Source organism: Scyliorhinus torazame, chromosome 3 (genome assembly GCF_047496885.1).
Source record: "Scyliorhinus torazame isolate Kashiwa2021f chromosome 3, sScyTor2.1, whole genome shotgun sequence".
In the NCBI taxonomy this organism is placed as follows: domain Eukaryota; kingdom Metazoa; phylum Chordata; class Chondrichthyes; order Carcharhiniformes; family Scyliorhinidae; genus Scyliorhinus; species Scyliorhinus torazame.
In genome coordinates, this window is record NC_092709.1 from 357,209,141 (window position 1) to 357,232,454 (window position 23,314).

At 47.9% G+C, this 23,314-nt stretch overlaps 1 protein-coding gene across 1 annotated transcript in view; it reads left to right on the forward strand.

Moving 5' to 3' along the window:
- The window catches only part of LOC140409366 (disintegrin and metalloproteinase domain-containing protein 12-like), a 572,650-nt gene that overhangs the window by 199,720 nt on the left and 349,616 nt on the right, over positions 1-23,314 (forward strand). Inside the window, exon 10 of the mRNA XM_072497805.1 lies at positions 10,089-10,173. Coding sequence (XP_072353906.1) covers positions 10,089-10,173 — 85 coding nt within the window. The remainder of the gene's footprint in view (positions 1-10,088; positions 10,174-23,314) is intronic.

The window sequence follows — 23,314 nt, forward strand, 5'->3', positions numbered from 1 at the left end:
CAGTTCTCAAGCTGTGCTGCCTCTATCCGAAACATCGTGATCCTCATCCAGTGCATTCTCAGATTACGGGCTGGAGTCTCCGATCCTGCAGCTACATCCATCCGGTGGGCGGGGGGCAGCTGCCGAGCAGCGGAAAGCCCCCGGCTTTACCCGCACGCCGGCGGCCTACAGAGGCCACGCCATGCACCATGCCGCCATCCGCGAGCGGGCCCGGCCTTCCATAAACTGCGCCCCAGCGACCAGCCTCGCCACCCCCGGGCCAAACCCCCCCCCCCCCACACCAGTTCCCCCAGCTCCCCCGTCAAGACCCTCCCAACAGAGGAACCAGTCCGACTCTGGAGGCACTGGACTCAGAGCATAGCCGCCATGCGAGGTCCCTGAAGGATGTCCCACGCCGTCGGGGACTCGGCCCATCGAGGGCGGAGCATCAGGGGAGGGCCTCAGGTGACGTCCTGAGGCGTCCAAACGGTGTGTGGCATTTTTGAGGGGGCGGAGCATCGCAAAAACGGCGACGCCTCCCATTCCGCCAGAACGGGGATTCTCCAGCTGATCGGCGAACGTGATTTGGTGTCGGTGATCGGAGAATCCCGCCCATATTCCTTGGAATACACACAAGGGGAAATGTTCAATGAGGGAATGAGATTATTTAAGGGGGGTGCTGGTGGTTACCATCTCTGACCCTGCTAGAGCCAAGGTTCAAAGCTCAGGCTCTACCGTGTGTCCACTTTGATTCTTTATGTCTCTGGGAAATGGCCACACTTCGGACACTGGGGTTATTATAAGGAGATCCGTTAGTGGCACGATTTGGGATTAATCTCGCTTGAGAGCGGGATAGGGCACAGTCATGTTTCTGAGTGCAACCTTCCCCAGTCACACTCCCAATAAAGACAAAACAATTTGACCAGGTGTGCTGAATCTAAGAAATTGTCGTATTTTAATTTTTTGCAGTAATGTTATTAAAATCTGGGTGATGATGCATACAGACAGTATTTCTGCTAAAGCTGTGATTAAGGGGTTGTAAAACTGAGGGCATCATCAATTTTGCAGCTGAAGCGTTCTACTAATAGATCTGGAGAACCATTTACTTGTTTATAGGTAGCTATCCAATCGAATATTGTTTATGTTTAAAGGAAACTAGCCGACAATATAAACACTGATACCAAAAGCTTCTATAAGAGGAACCATCTCTAGGGAGACGGTATTGAATAAACTGATGGGATTAAGGGCAGATAAGTCTCCGGGACCCGATGGCCTGCAACCTAGGGCATTAAAGGAGATGGCAGTAGCGAAAGTGGATGCATTGGTTATGATATTTCAGAATTCCCTGGATTCCGGAAGGGTCCCAGTGGATTGGAAACACGCTAATGTGATGCCCTGATTCAAAAAGGGAGAGAAGCAAAAGATAGGAGATTATAGACCGGTTAGCTTGGCCCCTGTGGTGGGGAAGTTGCTGGAATCAATCATTAAGGAGGAGATGACTGAACATTTGGAAAGACGAATCTCAATCCACCATTGTCAGCGTGGTTTTATGAGGGGCAAGTCATGCTTGGTAAACTTGCTCAAGTTCTTTGAGGGTATGGCCAGCAAGGTGGATAATGGGAAACCTGTGGATGTGATATATCTAAACTTCCAGAAGGCTTTTGACAAGGTGCACATAAAAGATTTATCCAGAAGGGGAGATCGCAGGGGATTGGGCGTAGAGTGCTAGATTGGATTGGGGATTGGCTGACTGACAGAAAGCAGCGGGTCGGGATAAATAAGCTAGGAGATTGGGGTAAAATTTGGCAGATGGAGTTTAATGTGGATCAGTGTGAGGTTATCCATTTTGGTCAAAAAAATAGAAAGGCAAATTATTATCTCAATGGAAAGCAGATTCAAGATGTGTCTGGGCAGAGGGATGCGTGTGTCTTTGTTCATGAATCACAGAAAGTCGGTATGCAGGTACAGCACATAATTAAAAAGGCAAATGGAATGTTAGCGTTTATTGCAAAAGGACTGGAGTATAAAAGTAGAGAAGTGTTGTTGCAATTGTATAGGGTGTTGGTGAGACCACATCTGGAGTATTGTGCCCAGTTTTGGTCTCCTTATTTGAGGAGGGATGTGGTGGCATTGGAGGCAGTTCAGGGGAGGGTCACCAGATTGATTCCGGGAGTGAAAAGGTTGACGTATGAGGAGAGACGAAACAGTTTGGGTTTACAAGGATGAGAGGGGATCTGATCGAGGATATAAAATACGAAAAGGGATTGATAAAGCAAAGGTGGACCATGGATTTAGGTTGAATGGTGGTAGATTTAGAACTGAGATGAGGAGGAACTACTTCTCGGAGTGGGTGGTGAATTTGTGGAACTCGCTGCCCCCATAGTGCGGTGGAATCTGAGTCATTAAATGTTTTAAAGAAAGAGATAGATATATTTTTGATAAAAAGTCCTTTTGCAATAAACGCTAACATTCCATTTGCCTTCTTAATTCCATGTGTACCTGCACACTGACTCTCTGCGATTCATGAACATGGACGCCCAGATCCCTCTGCCCAGCCACATCTTGGATTTGCTTTCCATTGAGATAATAATTTGCCTTTCTATTTTTTCGGCCAAAATGGATAACCTCACATTATCAACATTAAACTCCATCTGCCCAATCTTGGCCCAATTTCCTAACCTATCTATATCCGCACTTAGGAACATAAGGATAGGTACAGAAGTCGGCGATTCAGCTCTTCGAGCCTGCTCCCGCCATTCAACCAGATCATGGCTGATCTCTTCCTGGTCCTGGTCTCAAATGGCGACTAGGGGCTTTTCACAGTAACTTCATTTGAAGCCTACTTGTGACAATAAGCGATTTTCTTTTCATTTCATTTTCAAATCCACCTCCCTACCTGTTCCCCATATCCCTTTAACCCTTTTTCTAAAATCAGAAATATATTAAATCCTTCTTGAAACCCTTTAATGACTCAGATCCCACTGCACTATGACACAGGTGATGTCATTAAGGGGAGAAGCCCGTCTGTCTGAAAAAGTTAGTTCTTCCTGGGATCTTAATCTGAACAGAGGTGTTTTGGTTTGGGCTCTGAATGGCACCTTCTCCAAAGTTTCTGCACAGAGAAAAACAAGTAGCTGTTAACTTTATTCACAAGTGGTTTTTAAAATATATTGATTTGCTTAATTGGAATATAGTGGCAGATTTCGGAAGAAAGTGTCAGGGCCTTTCTGTTGATTCCCTTATTTTCCCATTCTTTATTTTTTACCATTATCATTTTGACCCACGGATGCTTATTGGACATCAAGCAGCAGACATGGGGCTGGTTTAGCACTCTGGGCTAAATCGCTGGCTTTTAAAGCAGACCAAGGCAGGCCAGCAGCGCGGGTTCAATTCCCGTACCAGCCTCCCCGAACAGGCGCCGGAATGTGGCGACTAGGGGCTTTTCACAGTAACTTCATTTGAAGCCTACTTGTGACAATAAGCGATTTTCATTTGATTTCATTTCATTTCAGAGAAAATGAGGGATTCAGTAAGTTGCAACACAGTATGTTTTGCTAGCTTTGGATAACAGGACTCAGACTTTGTGGAACCCGAGAGATGGGTGGCCAATTAATTGGCCAAAAGGCCTTATTCTGCCCAGTGACAGGTGGTGATAGGATCCTGCCTGAGTGGGATGATTTCTAGAGGCCTAAGGAAAGTGGAGTTGGGTCCCTGGACACTCAGGAAAAGGACCTGCTCTCCCTCTCTCTCCCCCTCTCTCTCTCTCTCTCTCGAATTGTCTCCGGAAAAGCTGCTGTATTTCGGAAACTGCAGACACCTGAATGAATCCGCAGTGAAAAGCATTGCAGTCTGGAAAGCAGAAATCTCAATCTGAAAGCCTGGTTTGAAGGACAGTGTTCTAGAAACAAACATATGAAACAAAGACATGGGCGGCATTCTCCCCTACCCGGGCGGGGGTCCCGGCGTAATGGAGTGGTGGGAACCACTCAGGCATCGGGCCGCCCCAAAGGTGTGGAAGTCTCCGCACCTTTAGAGGCCAAGCCCTCACCTTGAGGGGCTAGGCCCGCGCCGGAGTGGTTTCCGCTCCGCCGGCTGGCGGGAAAGGCCTTTGGCGCCACGCCAGCCGGCGCCGAAAGGTCTTCGCCGGGCAACGCATGCGCGGGAGCGTCAGTAGCTGCTGCGCCATCCCCGTGCATGCACAGGGGAGGGGGTCTCTTCCGCCTCCGCCATAGTGAAGACCATGGTGAAGGCGGAAGAAAAAGAGTGCCCCCACGGCACAGGCCCGCCCGCGGATCGGTGGGCCCCGGTCGTGGGCCAGGACACCGTGAGGGCACCCCCCGGGGCCAGATCGTCCCGCGTCCCCCCCAGGACCCCGGAGCCTGCCTGCACCGCCTTGTCCCGCCGTTCAAGAGGTGGTTTCATCCACGCCGGCTGGAGAGGGATGACAGCGGCGGGACTTCGGCCCATTGCGGGCCGGAGAATCGCTGGGGCTGGGCCCGCCGACCGGCGCGACTCCCGCCCCCGCCGAATCTCTGGTGACGGAGAATTCGGGACACGACGGGGGCGGGATTCACGCCAGCCCCCGGCGATTCTCCGACCCGGTGGGGGGGTCGGAGAATCCCGCCCTTTATCTTTTCCTTTTACTTGTTATTTTCACCCCTCTGTTCCCCTCTGTGTTTGTTTATCTTGTACTGGTTGGGGGCAAGTCAAAGTGGGGGATTAGGAATGAGATAATAGTTAACTAGTTGTATTTTCTGCCTATCTCATTATCGTTCTTGTTATTAATAAACAGTAATCATGTTTAAATTTACAAACCTGGTGACTTTGGGCAGTCATTGGCCAAAGGCTTCGGGTATTTTATTTAAAAATATTGGTTAATTCACTTGTGTTGTGACTCCGAGTCAAGAGGGACTGGAATTGACTGGCCATGATCCCAGGGGGTTGTAACGTAAGTTAAAGTTCCTGCTTCCACTGAAATCCTGTTGCAACTGTTGTCATGTGAGAGTACCCTTTAAGAAATGGGTGTTTAAGAAATGTACCTTTAAGAAATGGAGCTGCTCATGTTACTGGAGTGATGTCAGAGTGTGGGCGGAGCTGAGCTCCACTTCTGCTTTTTGAGTTTCAGATTAAGAAGAGCTTGGGTGTGTCTGTGTTTTTCAGGGTGCTGCATCTGAAGTCTGCCATCCAAAGACTATCTTAATCATTTGGTGAATTCAGAATTATAAATGATTTCAGTATTGAAAGTAAAACCTGATGTGCTTCTGTTTAGAGGTTAGTTTTTGGACGTTAAAAGAACAGCACACAGGTTACTTAGTGTTGTATTCTTTGGGGGGTGTATTTGATTTACTGGTTGCTAAGATGTTCACTGTTTGTTTCAGAAAGGTTAACTTGAGTTCATAGAATAAACATTGTTTTGTTTTAAAAACCACTGGTCAATTTTCTGCTGTACCACACCTGTAGAGTGGTCTGTGTGCTCCCCATACCACAATCTATTAAAGGTTGTGGGTCAGGTGAACTCCATGATACACTTTAGGGTTCTATAGGAATCTGTAATTTATGGGATCTTAACCTGTCGAACTACGCCAAGTTTGGGGGAAGCTTAGTTGATGAATCAAGTCCTGGCGCAATACGACAAGTTGTAAGATTTGTAATATTTGTAGACTGTGTTAAGTTGTTCGATTCCTTGTATTATTCGACTGTGTAAAGTTGAAGGAATTTATATTATCTCTGCTATTCGGTTATCAGTCGCACTTTGCGAATACTGGAACTCAGCAGAAATTTCAGTTAAAACTTCTCAGGTGCCAAAAAGAATTGTTTTATTTGTAGTCGCTTGATTACAATTTGAAAGTCATTTAAAAGGCAATTCGTAGACAATTCGAAGCTTTCAGAGAATTACAGACATTATCTTTCTTTGCTTAGGCAGACAGCTCGAAAGTAACTTTTAAAAGGTCAAAGTCTGGCAATGAAACATGAAGAGAGAGAGAAAGCTAATCTTCAGCTAAACTCAAACTCAAAGTCAAAAGTGGACTAACATCACTGACACAGACTGTTAGACTGACAGAAATTAAGGACAGACAACACCAAAAGACAACACAAAGACAACACAGCACAACACTAAAATGGCGGGCGGAAACTTTTCAGTTATACACTTTCATATCTGTCTTAAGACATCTAATCACACCCCAATATAATCCTAATTGGTTTGGGTTAGACTCCAACACATTTGATTTGATGGCAAGCCGTCCATCTTCAATGTGCAACATCAGCTTTTCTGACCCAGCTGTTATCTGCATTGTGAACAATGGTGCCTTCATGTTGCTGTGTATTCAGTCCCTTGGCCTTGACAATTAGCACAAGCAGTGTCAAATTATCTTGCAACTGTGCTGTTTTAATGTCACACTGTCTCTGAAAATATGCATTTGCCAGAACAACGGACTTCAGTAAAAGTGAATTATGCTGTATAAATGGGTATTTAAAACTGGGGCCTAATATTTATGCACAAACAGCTATCTTTTACCTATACTAGTTGTATTCGAAATACCTGGCTTCTACAGGTTCTCTAAACCCTGGCCCATAACACTGTTAACTGTAAAGCCGTTTCTCCGTTGTTAATGCGGTTAATTCTGTGTTTAAATTAACATTTTTTTAAACCTAAAAGATACCTGTTGGTCGTTGTTATCACTCCTGTGGAGCAGTGAGCTTTTCTCGCAGTTTTACTAACTATAAATAGTTGGGTTCCCATTTGGGATCCTACCACTGGATACTTATTTTCCCGTTTTACTGTTTTTCCTTCTGGGACCCCCTTCCTCCCCACCCCACTCATGCCTTGCCCTTAATCCCCTTCCGCTGCCTCTGTCTTGTCTTCTCCCTGTCAAGCCCTTGCCCTGCAGCACATTACAAATCCCCCCCCCCCCCCCCCCACGCCTTACCGCTGGGATGGTCCATAGACCCTTGCCTCTGCTCCCCCCCCCGCTGAAGACAATATGGTGCTGACTGCTGCATGATACAAGGTCGGTGGAGGTTCCTGAGCTCACCAGTGAAGTGTGGCTGTTATGTCCGATTCTGAATCCCACTGGTCTAATTTGATGTCTGTGTGATCTTTGGAGGTATGGTGGGGATGGAATTCCAGTCAGCTGCTTTCATAAAGAGCATTCCTGACAAGCTAATGTTACTGAATGTGTTGTCCCGACATGGGAAGCCACCACTGAGATCTGGGACGGATGACCAAACCTGCTTTTATGCTGATGGGACATTGACATTTCTGCTCCCTGATAGATCTACCATTCAGTTTCAGCAGCACTTTGCGATTACTGGAACTCAGTAGAAATTTAAGTTAAAACTTCTCAGGTGCAAATAAGAACTGTTTTATTTGTCTTCTATTGATTACAACCGAAAGTCATTTAAAAGGCAATTCGTAGACAATTTGGAGCTTTCAAAGAATCACAGAAATGATCTTCTTGCTTAGGCAAACGGCTCGCAATAACTTTAAAAGTCAAAGTCTGAAAATGAAATATGAATACAGGGAGACAGTGAATAGTTCAGATCAAAGTATCGATGATTCAAGAAAAAGAGAGAAAAAAATTCAGCTAATGATCCAGCCCAGCTTCAACTAAAACTGGCGGAACGAAACTTACAGCTATCCTGTTTCATATCTGTGTTAAGCCATCTAATCACATCCCAATATAATCCTAATGGTTTGGGTTAGACTCCAACACATCTGATTTGACGGCAAGCCATCCATCTTGCGGCAGCACGGTAGCATTGTGGATAGCACAATTGCTTCACAGCTCCAGGGTTCGATTCCAGCTTGGGTCACTGTCTGTGCGAAGTCTGCACGTCCTCCCCGTGTGTGCGTGGGTTTCCTCCGGGTGCTCCGGTTTCCTCCCACAGACCAAAGATGTGCAGGTTAGGTGGATTGGCCGTGATAAATTGCCCTTAGTGTTGGGTGGGGCTACTGGGTTATGGGGATAGGGCGGAGGTGTTGACCTTGGGTAGGGTGTTCTTTCCAAGAGCCGGTGCAGACTCGATGGGCCGAATGGCCTCCTTCTGCACTGTAAATTCTATGATCTATGATCTTTAATATACAACATTAGTTCTAATTGTTTGGTATCTGCATACTTGTGTATGTTAAAGACTGCGATATTGTGCTGTTATCAAGACCAGTTTGAACTGGTCTTTTGCTGACTCCGCTGTTATAACAATAGAGCCTTCATGTTACCTTGTCGCGCCACGCTGTTGCTATGGATCCTGCCCTGTCCTTGGACACTGTCTTGAAAAATGTATTAATTAAATCAGTTAAAGTGTTTAATCTAGTAAAGTGAATTATGCTGTGTTATGCTGTTTTGTAAACTGTTATGTTTTGAGATGACCTGAGGTTATGAGAGTGTTGAAATAAAATGGGTAAAACTGGGGCTTAATATTTATCCTAAATGACTATCCTCTTCCTGTTAGGTGTGTCAGGGAACAGTTGACATCCACACTCCCGCAATGGTTTCCCATCCTGGCCACAATTACAAGTGCTGTAGTGTTACAACCTGGGCTAGTACACGGTCAATTTCAGTCCCCTTGACCCAGAGTCACAACACAAGTGAATTAACCCCTAATTCTAATACAAATACCCATAGTCCTTGGCCCTTGGCTGTCCAGTAGTTACACTCACCAGTTTTTTAAAATTTAAACACCATTACTGTTTATTTCTAACAAGATTTAGAATGAAATGTGCAACTTTCAGGAGAGGGAGCAGATCATTGTCTTTGTGTGGCTGAGGTCTCTGAGGACCATCCCACTGGGATAGGATCCAATCACCCCCTGTTACCGGGCAGAGTACAACCTTTTGGGCCAATTCACCGGCCACCAGCCAATCAGTCAAACCGAGACCCACCCTCGTCGCTCTGTCTGGGGCCAAAAGGTCTGAAGCTCCTGTTTAAACCAGCAGAGACTCTAGCAGAGTGTTATCTCCGGTAACTCCAGAATTCTGCATTCTCTCTGCTGGTTACAGGTGCATGCCCATTAATCATCCAGGGATCAAAAATGATAACGTAAAAATAAAAGTACGGGGAAATGAGGGAATAGGAAAGAATTACCCTTACAATGGGCAGAACCATAAATTCCTGCCCCATGTCCCGGTAATGCCGTTAGATCAAAATGATTTACTTCTATTTGTCTCATTAGTTCATCTATCTTATTGCATATGCTTTGTACATTCAAGTAAAGGACATTTTAAAATTTACTTTCTATTCCCTACAGTGACTTTATTCATTGAGTTTTGTTAAACTCTTTGTCACTTCCTGTAGCACTCTGCTTGTCTCTGTCCCCAATACTATATTCCTCCCATGCCTTGCCATTTCCTTTTGGATTTTGGAATGTATCTTCAGCTGACTACTCTGGGTTCATCCATTCTCAGCCTCTCTCACGTTTCTTTTACGTTTCCGAGATCTGCTCTCTCTCACACATCTCTCCTGTTTGGGCAGCACGGTAGCACAAGTGGTTAGCACTGTGGCTTCACAGCGCCAGGGTCCCAGGTTCGATTCCCGGCTTGGGTCGCTGTCTGTGCGGAGTCTGCACATTCTCCCCGTGTCTGCGTGGGCTTCCTCCGGGTGCTCCGGTTTCCTCCCACAGTCCAAAGACGTGCAGGTTAGGTGGATTGGCTATGTTAAATTGCTCTTATGTCCAAAAAATGGTTAGGAGGGGTTATTGGGTTATGGGGATTGGGTTGAAGTGAGGGCTTAAGTGGGTCGGTGCAGACTCGATGGGCCGAATGGCCTCCTTCTGCACTGTATGTTCTATGTTCTTTGATGCATTGGGGACTGCTGTCTGTCACACTCCCTCTCTTTCCCCCTCTCCCTCAGCTTTACCGTCATACCCTCAGAACATCCTTTATTTACATTTAAAACATTTGTCTTGGACCCACTCTTCCCTCCTTCAAACTGTATGTGAAATTCTATCATCTCATGATCCTTGCTATCTAGAGGTGCCGTTACCATGAAGTCTTAATGAATCCAGTCTTGTTGTGCATTACCAGATATAGAATAGTCAATATATCAGTGATGGTAGGTTTGAGAGCTGCACAGTCAAAATATTCTCTGTAAATCTTGATTTTTCTTTTGCAGAGGTAGAGGTTTTGATGATGGCCTTGGAGGTTTGTCAGTCTTGGGCAGCATATGTTCAGATCAAAATTCTGGAGGAGTAAACAAGGTGAGCACCTGTGCTTCCTTCTATTTTTCCCACTCCTTGTGGACTGTGGTTACCACACTGCCCTTGTCGAGGAAGAATGGCCAAGAAGTCAAACTCCTGAAGACTTCATTGTTAGCACTGATCACTCAGATTGGAAGGATGTTCCCGATGGTGGGGGTGTCCAGAACCAGGGGTCACAGTCTGCGGAAACGGGGAAGACCATTTAGGACAGAGATGAGGAGACATTTCTTCACCCAGAGAAGGGTGAGCCTGTGGAATTCGTTACCACAGGAAGTAGTTGAGGCCAAAACATTGTACATTTTCAAGAAGCAGTCAGATATAGCACTTGGAGTGAAGGGGATCGAAGGATATGGGGGAAAGCGGGATTAGGCTATTGAGTTGGATGATCAGCCATGATCACAATGAATGACAGAGCAGGCTCCAAGGGACAAATCGCCTCTTCCTGTTCCTATTTTCAATGTTCCTCCATCCACTTGCTGGTTATTTCATGCAGCTTCTTTTCCCAGTGAACTCCAAGGTGATAAGTTTGTTGGAGGCACATTAAATCTCTTCTTTATTCTTTCGCGCGATGTAAGTATCACTGAGGCCAGCATTCCTTGTTGTTACCTAATGTTCCTGGGAAGCTGCTGATGAATTGGCTTCTTGAAGCGCAGTCCACCTGGTTTCAAGACATGAAAAGTGCTGTTAGGGAAGGACTTCCAGGGTATTGGCCCAGGAACAGTAACGGGATGATTATATAGTTCGAAGCCAGGGTGATGCGTGTCTTCGAAGGGGACTTACAGGTGGAGGTGTTCCCTGGTTGCTCTTCTCAGTGTAGTTGGTAGAGGTCACATACAGGAAGGTGCCGAAGGAGGCATGCTAGGTTGCTGAAATGAATGGTACACACTGCTGCCGCTGTCTCAGAGTTTTACAGCCAGAAAGAGGCCCTTCGGCCCATTGCGCCTGTGCTGGACATCAAGCACTAATTCTAATCCCATCTTCCAGCACTTGGTGCGTAGCCTTGTTTGCTGCGGCATTTCAAGTGCTCATCTGAATATTTCTCAAATGCTGTGAGGGTTCCCGTTTCTACCACCCTTTCAGGCAGCGAGTTCCAGATTCAAACCACCCTCTGGGCGAAAGGTTTTCCTCAAATCCCCTCTACACCTCCTGCCCCTTACCTTAAATCTCTTCCCCCAGTTATTGGCCTTCTGCTCCAGGGAAAACAACCCCAGCCCATCCAGTCTCTCTCCATAGCTGAAACGCTCCAGTCCAGGCAACATCCTGGTGAATCTCCTCTGCACCCTCTCCAGTGCAATCACATCCTTCCTACAGCGTGGTGACCAGAACTGCACACAGTGCTCTAGCTGTGACCTCACCAGTGTTTTATACAGCTCCATCAGAACCTCCCTATTTTACGCCTTGGCGAATAAAGGCAAGTATCCCATATGCCTGTTTAACCACCTGATCTACCTGTCCTGCTGCCTTCAGGGATCAATGGAATTGCACTCCAAGATCCCTCTCCTCCGTTGTACTTCCGCACATCCTATTGTTCATTATGTATTCCCTTGCCTTGTTAGTCTTCCCAAAATGCATCACCTCACACCTTTCAAGATTAAATTCCATTTGCCCCTGTTCTGCCCATCTGACCAGCCCGTCTATATCATCCTATAATCTAAGGCTTTCCTCCTCACTATTTACCGCACCCTCAATTTCTGTGTCATCTGCGAACATACTGATCGCACCTCCAACATTCCCATCTTGATTATTGATATAGAACCCAAACAGCAAGGGACCCAGAAGTGATCCCTGTGGTATACCACTGGACCCAGGCTTCCTATCACAGAAACAACCTTCAACCATCACCCTCTGCTTCCTGCCACTGAGCCAATTTGGGATCCAATTTGCCAAATGGCCCTGGATCCCATCCCCTCATTGTGGCAGAATCAGAGAGCTGAGATTGCTCAGATCTGTTTATCACATGGTGTTTCCACTGATTAACATTCACATAATCCTGTGCTGTAGCATCACCAGTTTTAACATCTAACGTTTAGAAAAATGCTGGACCAACTCAAGTCTGGCAGCATCTTGAGGACAGAGAAACAGAGTTAACATAATAATAATCTTTATTATCGTCACAAATAGGCTTACATTGACAGTGCAATTAAGTTACTGTGAAAATCTATGAGCCAGCAGGTGGCAGATGAAGTTTAAGTTAAAAAAGTGTAAAATGATTCATTTTGGCAGGAAGAACATGGAGAGACAGAATAAAATTAAGGCTACAATTGTGAAGGGTTTGGAGGAGCAGAGGGAGCTATACATTGTGTATTTACATTGTGTATTTGCATTGTGTATTTGCATTGTGTATTTACATTGTGTATTTGCATTGTGTATTTACATTGTGTATTTGCTTTGTGTATTTACATTGTGTATTTGCATTGTGTATTTGCATTGTGTATTTGCATTGTGTATTTGCATTGTGTATTTACATTGTGTATTTGCAGTGTGTATTTGCATTGTGTATTTCATTGTGTATTTGCATTATGTATTTGCATTGTGTATTTGCATTGTGTATTTGCATTGTGTATTTGCATTGTGTATTTACATTGTGTATTTGCAGTGTGTATTTGCATTGTGTATTTGCATTGTATATTTGCATTGTGTATTTACATTGTGTATTTGCATTGTGTATTTGCATTGTGTATTTACATTGTGTATTTGCATTGTGTATTTGCACTGTGTATTTACATTGTGTATTTTCATTGTGTATTTACATTGTGTATTTGCACTGTGTATTTACATTGTGTATTTACATTGTGTATTTGCATTGTGTATTTGCATTGTGTATTTACATTGTGTATTTACATTGTGTATTTACATTGTGTATTTGCATTGTGTATTTGCATTGTGTATTTACATTGTGTATTTGCATTGTGTATTTGTACTGTGTATTTACATTGTGTATTTTCATTGTGTATTTACATTGTGTATTTGCACTGTGTATTTACATTGTGTATTTGCATTGTGTATTTGCATTGTGTATTTGCACTGTGTATTTACATTGTGTATTTGCATTGTGTATTTGCATTGTGTATTTACATTGTGTATTTATGTATGCCCTATTTTTTTTTCCTGTATGGAATGATCTGCCTGGACTGTATGCAGAACAATACTTTTCACTGTACCTCGGTATATGTGACAATAAACAAATCCCACAGATCCAACAGGGCTTTGACAAAGGGCCACCTGGACTCGAAACGTCGGCTCTTTTCTCTCCCTACAGATGCTGCCAGACCTGCTGAGATTTTCCAGCATTTTCTCTTTGGTTTCAGATCCAATCGAGACCTGGGTGTGTATGTGAATGAATCACTAAAGGTATTCGGGCAAGTTGAGAAAACATGTGCGAAAATGTTTTTTAAAAAAAGTTTACAGTACCCAATTATTTTTTTCCAATTAAGGGGCAATTTAACGTGGCCAATCCATCTACCCTGCACATCTTTGGGTTGTGGGGATGAGACCCACCCAGACACGGGGAGAATGTGCAAACTACACACGGACAGTGACCCAGAGCCGGGATCGAACCCGGGTCCTCAGCGTGTGAGGCAGCAGTGATAACCACTGTGCCACCTTGCTGCCCATGTGTGAAAATGCGAACATCCTAGTTAGGCACACTACGGGTGGAGAGCCGGTTCAGCAATGGTTTGTATGCAATGAAAGATGACATGTTACAGAAAATATTGGTGGATCGACCAGATTGCAAATTAGGAATGGTGTTGGCATGGGAAGTGGAAGGGGGGTGGGGGGTGGGGGGGTGGGGGGGGGGGGGGGGGGGGGGTGAGGGGGTGGGGGGGGGGGAGTCGTTGCTATCAGACGCTCCCCCTGCGAGAGAAGGAATTAACGCTGCTTCAACTTTTCATGGTCCTCTGAGTGCTTTGCATGCAAGCAGAAAGGCTTTCATTAAAGCTTGCAGTTTCAGAGAAAGCTCAGTGAGCCTTACGTCACCGCATCAGGCCATCAGGAGTACAGTCAGACCGGGAGTCCTGGTATGGTACAAAAGACAAGTGGGGACAGGATAGAAAGGCCCTGGCAAAGGGATTGGCAGTGAGAGAAAATTATTAATTGTACAAGACAGGGATCAAGCTGTCAGCGCGCATACTTTGAAGCTAATTCGCACGGACTATACTGTTACAGGCTCTGAACAAGACACGGAGAATTCAGAGACACCGTGTACCTCACATATGGACATAAAGGACATTATGAGGAACCGACTATGGCAAATAAAGAATTGAGTAATACTAACAAAATAACAGTGAAGTGCGGGATAATAAGGCTATTTATTCAGAACTACCCAAAGTAGGAACAAGGTAACATGCATGTCAGAAGAGGCCAATGTGTGGAGGGACGCCACTATCATGGGAAGAACAGGAGAGGCCATTGGTTAACATAAACATTGGGTAAATGTCCAGGATAGTGATAATGAGCTAGGGCAGCATGGTGCGCAGTGGGTTAGCCCTGCGACCTCACGGCGCCGAGGTCCCAGGTTCGATCCCGGCTCTGGGTCACTGGCCGTGTGGAGTTTGCACATTCTCCCAGTGTCTGTGTTGGTTTCACCCCCACAACCCAAAGATGTGCAGGGTAGGTGGATTGACCACGCTAAATTGCCCCTTAATTGGAAAATGAATTGGGTACTCTAAATTTATTTTAAAAAAAGGATAGTGATAGTGAAATTGTTGGAAAAGATTCTCAGAGATAGGATCTATGCACATTTGGAAGTGAACGGTCTTATTAGCGACAGACAGGATGGTTTTGTACGAGGGAGGTCATGTCTCACTAATTTGATTGAATTTTTTGAGGAGGTGACAAAAATGATTGACGAGGGAAGGGCTGTGGATGTTGTCTACACGGACTTTATTAAAGCATTTGACAAGGTCCCTCATGGCAGGCTGGTGCTAGAGATTAGGTCACATGGGGTCAGGGGTGAACTAGCTGGATGGATCCAGAACTGGCTGGGCCATAGAAGACAGAGGGTAGCAGTGGAAGGGTGTTTTTCCGAATGGAGGTCTGTAACCAGTGCTGTTCCGTAGGCACCAATACTGGGACCTCTGCTCTTTGAAATGTATATAAATGACTTGGAAGGAAACGTAGCGGGTCTGATTAGCAAGTTTGTGGATGATACTAAGATTGCAGGAGTTGAGGATAGTGATGAGGATTGTCAGAGAATACAACAGGATATAGATAGGCTGCAAAATCGGGCGGAGAAATGGCAGATGGAATTTATACACTCTGACAGTGAATCAGAAAGGGGCTTAGATACCAGGAAAAGGTCCTGGAAATGCAGACAGGAATCTGATCACACGCGGGAAAGATCATGTAGCAGCAGCCCAGAAAGGGGGAAGGGGCCGGTCAGAGGTGGCAGTTTGACCAGAAACAGAACAAATTAGGACTGACACGATAAGTAGAAGCTCCCAAAATCGAAAAATTTTCGTGGTTGCCAATATATCGGAGGACATAGGAGGCTAAAGCCACACTGATCTCCCGGGTTTTGAGGAAAGAGTTGGGCATTAAAATATCCGAGTGGATCCTCCTACAGCAGGGAAGGTAAACTTTTCATAGAATTTACAGTGCAGAAGGAGGCCATTCGGCCCATCGAGTCTGCACCGGCTCTTGGAAAGAGCACCCTACCCAAGGTCCACACCTCCACCCTATCCCCATAACCCAGTAACCCCACCCAACACTAAGGGCAGTTTTGGACACTAAGGGCAATTTATCACGGCCAATCCACCTAACCTGCACATCTTTGGACTGTGGGAGGAAACCGGAGCACCTGGAGGAAACCCACACACACACGGGGAGGATGTGCAGACTCCGCACAGACAGTGACCCAAGCCGGAATCGAACCTGGGACCCTGGAGCTGTGAAGCAATTGTGCTAACCACAATGCTGCCGTGCTGTCCTGGGAAGATCATTATGGCCATTTTGGCAACATACTCCTGGGAGTGCAGATCGAAAGATATTGTGGCAGTGTATTTGCAAAGTGAGTTATTTCAAAGAGAAGTACTTTTGAAACCCCCTAAAGAAGCCTCCAATATAGAAGGAAAATTGTGGAAATTAAGTCAGTGTGTTTATGGATTGAATGTTGCATCAAGACTATGAACAAAGAACAAAGAACAAAGAAAAGTACAGCACAGGAACAGGCCCTTCGGCCCTCCAAGCCCGTGCCGACCATGCTGCCCGACTAAACTACAATCTTCTACACTTCCTGGGTCCATATCCCTCTGTTCCCATCCTATTCATGTATTTGTCAAGATGCCCCTTAAATGTCCCTATCGTCCCTGCTTCCACCACCTCCTCCGGTAGTGAGTTCCAGGCACCCACTACCCTCTGCGTAAAAAACTTGCCTCGTACATCTCCTCTAAACCTTGCCCCTGGCACCTTAAACCTATGCCCCCTAGTAAAATATGGTATTTTTCTGTGAGGTCAGTCTTGTTGAAAATGGGTTGCTTCTAGTTAAAAGCAGATCCTGCAACGTTCATTTGGTATAAATAGGAGAGACTAGCTGGAATCTTTACTATGTACATGGGTGATTTTCTGTGGGGAAGTCAGTTGAATTTCAACATGGCTAAAATCAAGATTGAGTTCAAGGTTGGACACCAGGCTTCAGGAGCTTTTAAACACAGAGGTTTAAAGATTAAGCAAAGCAAGCCAGGAGTGACATTGAACCAACAAACCTCTGCCAGGTCCCGATGCCAGTTATGATGCGTGGGAGCTGAGTGCCATGATGAAGCAGGCACCAGCAGACCAAGCTCGGAGAGCAAACAAAACTTTAAAGGAACTAAACTGGGAGAAATGTATGCTCCAGTTCCCAGAACCAGGTGATATGAAGTTGGGAACCTTCAGCAATGCTTCAGATGTCGATCTTTGGGGTGAGTTTTCGAGCACTGCTCGGTTCATCGTATTTTTGGTGGCGAAGAATGACAAATGTTGCTCTTTGGCTTGGGCAGCCAAGGAATTAAAAAAGGTAGCGAAAAGTACTTTAGCTGCAGAAACCCCGGCATTGGTTGAAGCCATAGATATAGGGGTTTACTCATCCAATACATTGACAGAAATATGAGGCAAGGGGCAAGGGGAGAAAGGTCTACCCATAGAATTCTATATTGATAACCAATCCTTGTGGATAATGTCCGTTCAATAAAACGTGTCACTGAAAAAAGGCTAAGGGCGGGATTCGCCGGCCCCGACCGCTCGGCAACCGGAGAATCCCACCCGAGGCCAAGAGTTCTCCATTCTACGCGGCTTGCCCGTGGCATTCTTGCGGCGGATGGGGTGGGAGAATCCAGCCCTAAGGATAGGTCGAGCAAGCAAAAGGCAATGATAGAAAGAAGGGAGATTTCAAAGATCCGATGGGTTGATACATGTCACCGATTATCACACTGTTTTACAAAAACAAATGCCTGCTCCAAGAAATTGCTAAATGTATTTAAGGAGGGGCGCCTCGTGTTGCAACAACAAAATGGAAAACTAATTTTTTTGCTGTGTAATAATGTGTATATAAACATGGTAAAAGGAATGTGGTTAGCACTGTGGCTTCACAGCTCCAGGGACCCAGGTTCGATTCCCGGCTTGGGTCACTGTCTGTGCGGAGTCTGCACGTTCTCCCCGTGTCTGCGTGGGTTTCCTCCGGGTGCTCCGGTTTCCTCCCACAATCCAAAGACGTGCAGGTTAGGTGGATTGGCCATGCTAAATTGCCCTTAGTGTCCAAAATTGCCCTTAGTGTCCAAAAAAGGTTAGGAGGGTTTATTAGATTACGGGGATAGGGTGGCAGTGAGGGTTTAAGTGGGTTGGTGCAGACTCGATGGGCCGAATGGCTTCCTTCTGCACTGTATGTTCTATGTTGTTCTACGTACAGTGTTAATGTAAGCCTATTGTGACAATAATAAAGATTATTATTAGAATGTAAGATTTATAATTTTAAAGCACATTAAAGAGTGGATATATTTTGGTTTAATAACAGTTCCATTTCACAAAAAGACAAGCAAGATACAGAAGAAACACATAAAACACAAAACAGGCGACAATTGTGGGCAGCACGGTAGCACAGTGGTTAGCACAATTGCTTCACAGCTCCAGGGTCCCAGGTTCGATTCCCAGCTTGGGCCACTGTCTGTGTGGAGTTGGCACATCCTCCCCGTGTGTGCGTGGGTTTCCTCCGTGTGCCCCGGTTTCCTCCCACAGTCCAAAGATGTGCGGGTTAGGTGGATTGGCCGTGATAAATTGCCCTTAGTGTCCAAAATTGCCCTTGGTGTTGGGTGGGGTTACTGGGTTATGGGGATAGGGTGGAGATGTGGGCTTGAGTAGGGTGCCCTTTCAAAGACTCGATGGGCTGAATGGCCTCCTTCTGCACTGTAAATTCTATGAATACAATGAAGATACCAACTTCACACCATAGAAACCAATAAACAGACAATAATATAATGAATCCATTAGCTCCGAGCCAGCTCACACTCTCTCCAGCGCACCACCCCGCAACCCCCACCGCCCCCCCCCGCCCCTCCCAATCCTCCCACAGCCCCAGAGCCACATCAGCGGAAAGACGGCAAGAATGAGTATCAGAGTCCAGTGGAAAAGGTCACACCGACACAGAGGACAGCAGAAGAGAGAGAGAGAGAGAGAACACGCCCTCCCCCTCTCCTGCACTGGCAGCTGTTCACCGGGCTCCAGGCCACAGAAGCTAGAGGGGCCGCAGCAGACAAGCACACGGGCCTCAGGCAGCAGACAAGAAACAATCAGCAACATAGGTAAAGGTAAAGTCACCGTAGTCCCAGGTGACCACAGGCTGCTTTCCCCTTTGAGGGGGGACGAGCTGACTGGTGGTGATTTAATTTGAGGGTCACCACACCTCAGGCGAGGGGCAAGGTTGTAAAGGCAGGGCCTCCATGAATAACCTCAGCCAGTACGGGAATTGAACCCTCGCTCTGCATCATAAACCAGCTGTCCAGCCTGTCATAATGTCCACTCATGTATATAGTGAGATGCAGACGGGCAGTGATTGACACGCGGGATGACCAATGAACGCGCACGACACCTAGCGGCCAATCACCAGACAGGACACCACCACTGTGAAGCACGCGGGGCATTGGGACTCTCCCTCTCTCTACAGGACACAGCTACTGAGATAGTAAGAGTGCACAAGCCAGTGAGCACTATCACCATGAGGTAGAGAGTGTGGTAGTAGTCTGTGTAGAGGTATTACGGTACCTGGTAATGCTGGAACACCATTGGTAGATATTGTATGTTTCCTATTGGTCAAGCTGTATGGTAGCTCCGCCCTGCAAGACGGGTTATAAGAGCCCGTGCCGCCCCAACAGCCTTCTTTCTGTACCTGAGCTGCTGGGGGAAACATCTAGCTTATTAAAGCCTTCAGTTGGACTACACCCTCGCTTTAGTGGTCATTGATCGTGCATCAATTTAATAAGCTAGATTTAAAAGGATGGAGCTCTGAATCAAGCCGGAGTGTCTGCAACTCAGCCCCCACGCGGCGAACTCAGCGGCAACCTTCAAGTACTGGCTGGCGTGTTTTAAAGGATATCTCGGAACGGCCGAAAACACACCCACGGGGGCGCAGAAATTGCAAGTCCTGCACTCGAGGGTGAGCTCGGAAATTTACACCCTCATCGAGGACGCGGACGACTTCGATGCAGCAATGGAGCTGCTAAAAGGACATTATATTCACCCGGTAAACCAGGTCTACGCTCGACATCTGCTAGCGACGAGGTAACAAATCCCTGGGGAATCGCTGGAAGAATTCTACCGTGCACTCCTGGTGTTGGGGAGAAACTGCAGCTGCCCACAAGTTTCGGCGAGCGACCACACAGAACCTTTGAGCCGGGACGCTTTCGCTGCAGGTATGCTGTCATCCCAAATCCGTCAGCGATTGCCGGAGAAAGAGACACTAGGCCTCAAGGAGGCCCCGACCGTGCGGCAGCCCCCTGGGCAGCGTGGAACCCCCCCGTGGCCGACCCCGAGGCATCTCCCATCCATCCACAAGCTTGTGCTGCAAGGCGGCCTGGCAACCCCGGGGGGCCCCGCTGCTACTTTTGCGGGCGGGCCAAGCACCCCCGACAGCGCTGCCCGGCCCGCGCATCATCCTGCAAGGGATGCGGTAAAAAGGGCCACTTCGTGGTGGTATGCCAGGCCCGTGCGGTCGCCGCGGTCCCCGGTGGCAAATGCGGACCGCCACCCCAAACCTCTCCACGGTCCCCGTGCGGCCAGCGGGCACCGCCATCTTGTCCCGCGGATGCCATGTTCGATGGATGGGCGCCGCCATTTTGTGCACCTCCAGCCATGTGCGCCAATGGGAGCCGCCATCTTGGATGGACTCCCAGGACCCCAGCTCGGCTGACCGCACACCACCCGAAGAGAACACTCAACTGCTGCCTCTGGTGACCCTGGACCAGTCCCGGCCTCGAACACTCTCAACTGCTACAACAACAGTACTAATCAACGGGCACGAGATGTCCTGCTTAATCGACTCTGGGAGCATGGAGAGCTTCATACACCCCGACATGGTAAGGCGCTGTTCTCTCCTCGTCCACCCCGTTAATTAAAAAATCTCCCTGGCCTCCGGTTCCCACTCAGTAGAGGTAAAGGGGTTTTATGTAGCAAACCTCACGGTCCAGGGAAGGGAGTTTAGAAATTACCGGCTCTACATCCTTCTCCGCCTCTGTGCGGGTACACTCCGAGGGTTAGATTTCCAGTGTAATCTCCAAAGTCTAACTTTCAAATTCGCCGGCCCTATACCCCCCTCACTGTCTGCGGCCTCGCGACCCTCAAGGTCGATCCGCCTTCCCTGTTTGCGAACCTCACCCCGGATTACAAACCCGTCGCCACCGGGAGCAGACGGTAAAGTGCCCAGGATCGGATCTTTATTAGGTCAGAGGTTCAAAGGCTACTGAGGGAAGGGGTCATTGAAGCTAGCAACAGCCCCTGGAGAGCTCAAGTAGTGGTGGTAAAGACCAGGGAGAAGCATAGGATGGTCATCGACTACAGTCACACCATTAACAGGTTTACGCAGCTGGACACGTACCCTCTCCCCTGCATATCCGACCTGGTAAACAGGATCACGTATTACAAGGTCTTCTCCACGGTGGATCTTAAGTCCGCCTACCACCAGCTCCCCATCCTCGCTAGTGACCGCAAATACACTGACTTCGAAGCAGATGGGCGGCTCTATCACTTCCTAAGGGTTCCCTTCGGTGTCACTAATGGAGTCTCGGTCTTCCAGCGCGAGATGGACTGAATGGTTGACCGGTACGGTTTACCGGCAACATTCCCGTATCTCGATAATGTCACCATCTACGGCCACGATCAGCAGGACCACGACACCAACCTCCGAAAATTCCTCCAGACTGCAAAGATCCTTAACCTTACGAATAACAAGGATAACTGCATGTTTAGCACCGACCGCCTAGCCATCCTCGGCTACGTAGTGCGAAATGGAGTTGTAGGCCCCGACCCTGAATGTATGCGCCCCCTTATGGAGTTCCCATCCTTCACTGTTCCAAGGCCCTGAAACGCTGCCTCGGGTTTTTCTCTTACTATGCCCAGTGGGTCCCCAACTATGCAGACAAGGCCCATTCCCTGATCCAATCCACAGTTTTTCCCCAGTCGATAGAGGCCCGCCAGGCCTTCAGCCGCATCAAAGCAGACATTGCAAAGGCCACGATGCACGCCATTGATGAGTCCCTCCCCTTCCAGGTCAAGAGCAACACGTCTGACGTAGCTCTGGCGGCCACCCTCAACCAAGCGGGCAGACCCGTGGCCTTCTTCTCACATACCCTCCATGCTTCCGAAATCCGCCACTCCTCAGTCGAAAAGGAGGCCCAGGCTATAGTACAAGCTGTGTGACATTGGAGGCATTACCTGGCCGGCAGGAGATTCACTCTCCTCACTGACCAACGGTCGGTTGCTTTCATGTTCGATAATGCACAGTGGGGCAAGATAAAAAACGACAAGATCTTGCGGTGGAGGATCGAATTCTCCACCTACAACTACGAGATCTTGTATCGTCCCGGGAAGCTAAACGAGCCTCCTGACGCCCTGTCCCATGTGCCACCGCACAAGTGGACCGCCTGCGAGCCCTCCACGAGGACCTCTGCCACCCGGGGGTCACTCGCTTTTTCCATTTTGTCAAGACCCGCAACCTGCCCTACTCCATCGAGGAGGTCAGGACAGCCACCAGGGACTGCCAAATCTGCACGGAGTGCAAACCACACTTCTACCGGCCAGAGAAAGCGCACCTGATAAAGGCTTCCCGTCCCTTTGAACGCCTCAGCATGGACTTCAAAGGCCCCCTCCCCTCCACCGACCGCAACACGTACTTCCTGAACGTGATTGACGAGTACTCCCGGTTCCCATTCGCCATCCGCTGCCCCGACATGACTGCAACCACCGTCATCAAGGCCCTCCATAGCATCTTTGCACTGTTCGGGTTTCCCGCGTACATACATAGTGATAGGGGTCCTCCTTGATGAGCGACGAAGTGCATCAATTCCTGCTCAGCAAGGGCATTGCCTCGAGCAGGACGACCAGTTACAACCCCCAGGGAAACGGACAGGTGGAGAGGGAGAACGGAACGGTCTGGAAGACCGTCCTACTGGCCCTTCGGTCCAGGAATCTCCCAGTCTCCCGCTGGCAGGAAGTCCTCGCGGATGCCCTCCACTCCATCCGGTCACTGCTTTGTACCACAACGAACCAGACACATCACGAATGTCTCCTTGTCTTCCCCAGGAAGTTCTCCTCTGAGACCTCGCTCCCGACCTGGCTGGCAGCACCCGGACCCATCCTGCTCCGAAAACACGTGCGGGCGCACAAGTCGGACCCGTTGGTCGAGAGGGTCCATCTTCTCCATGCTAACCCCAGTACGCCTACGTGGCGTACCCCGATGACCGACAAGATACGGTCTCCCTACGAGACCTGGCGCCCGCCGGATCCCCACGCACACCCCAGCCACCAGTCCCACCCTCCCCTCCACCGGGGCACCTTACAGGAGGATCGGTCCTTCCGCCGGCCCTGTCTAGGCCTCCCCCAGCTACCGACGCACCCCGCAGACTCTCCCTTCCCAGGTCAACCGTTTTCCCCACCAGCACCGTCTAGGGTTGTTGAAGCT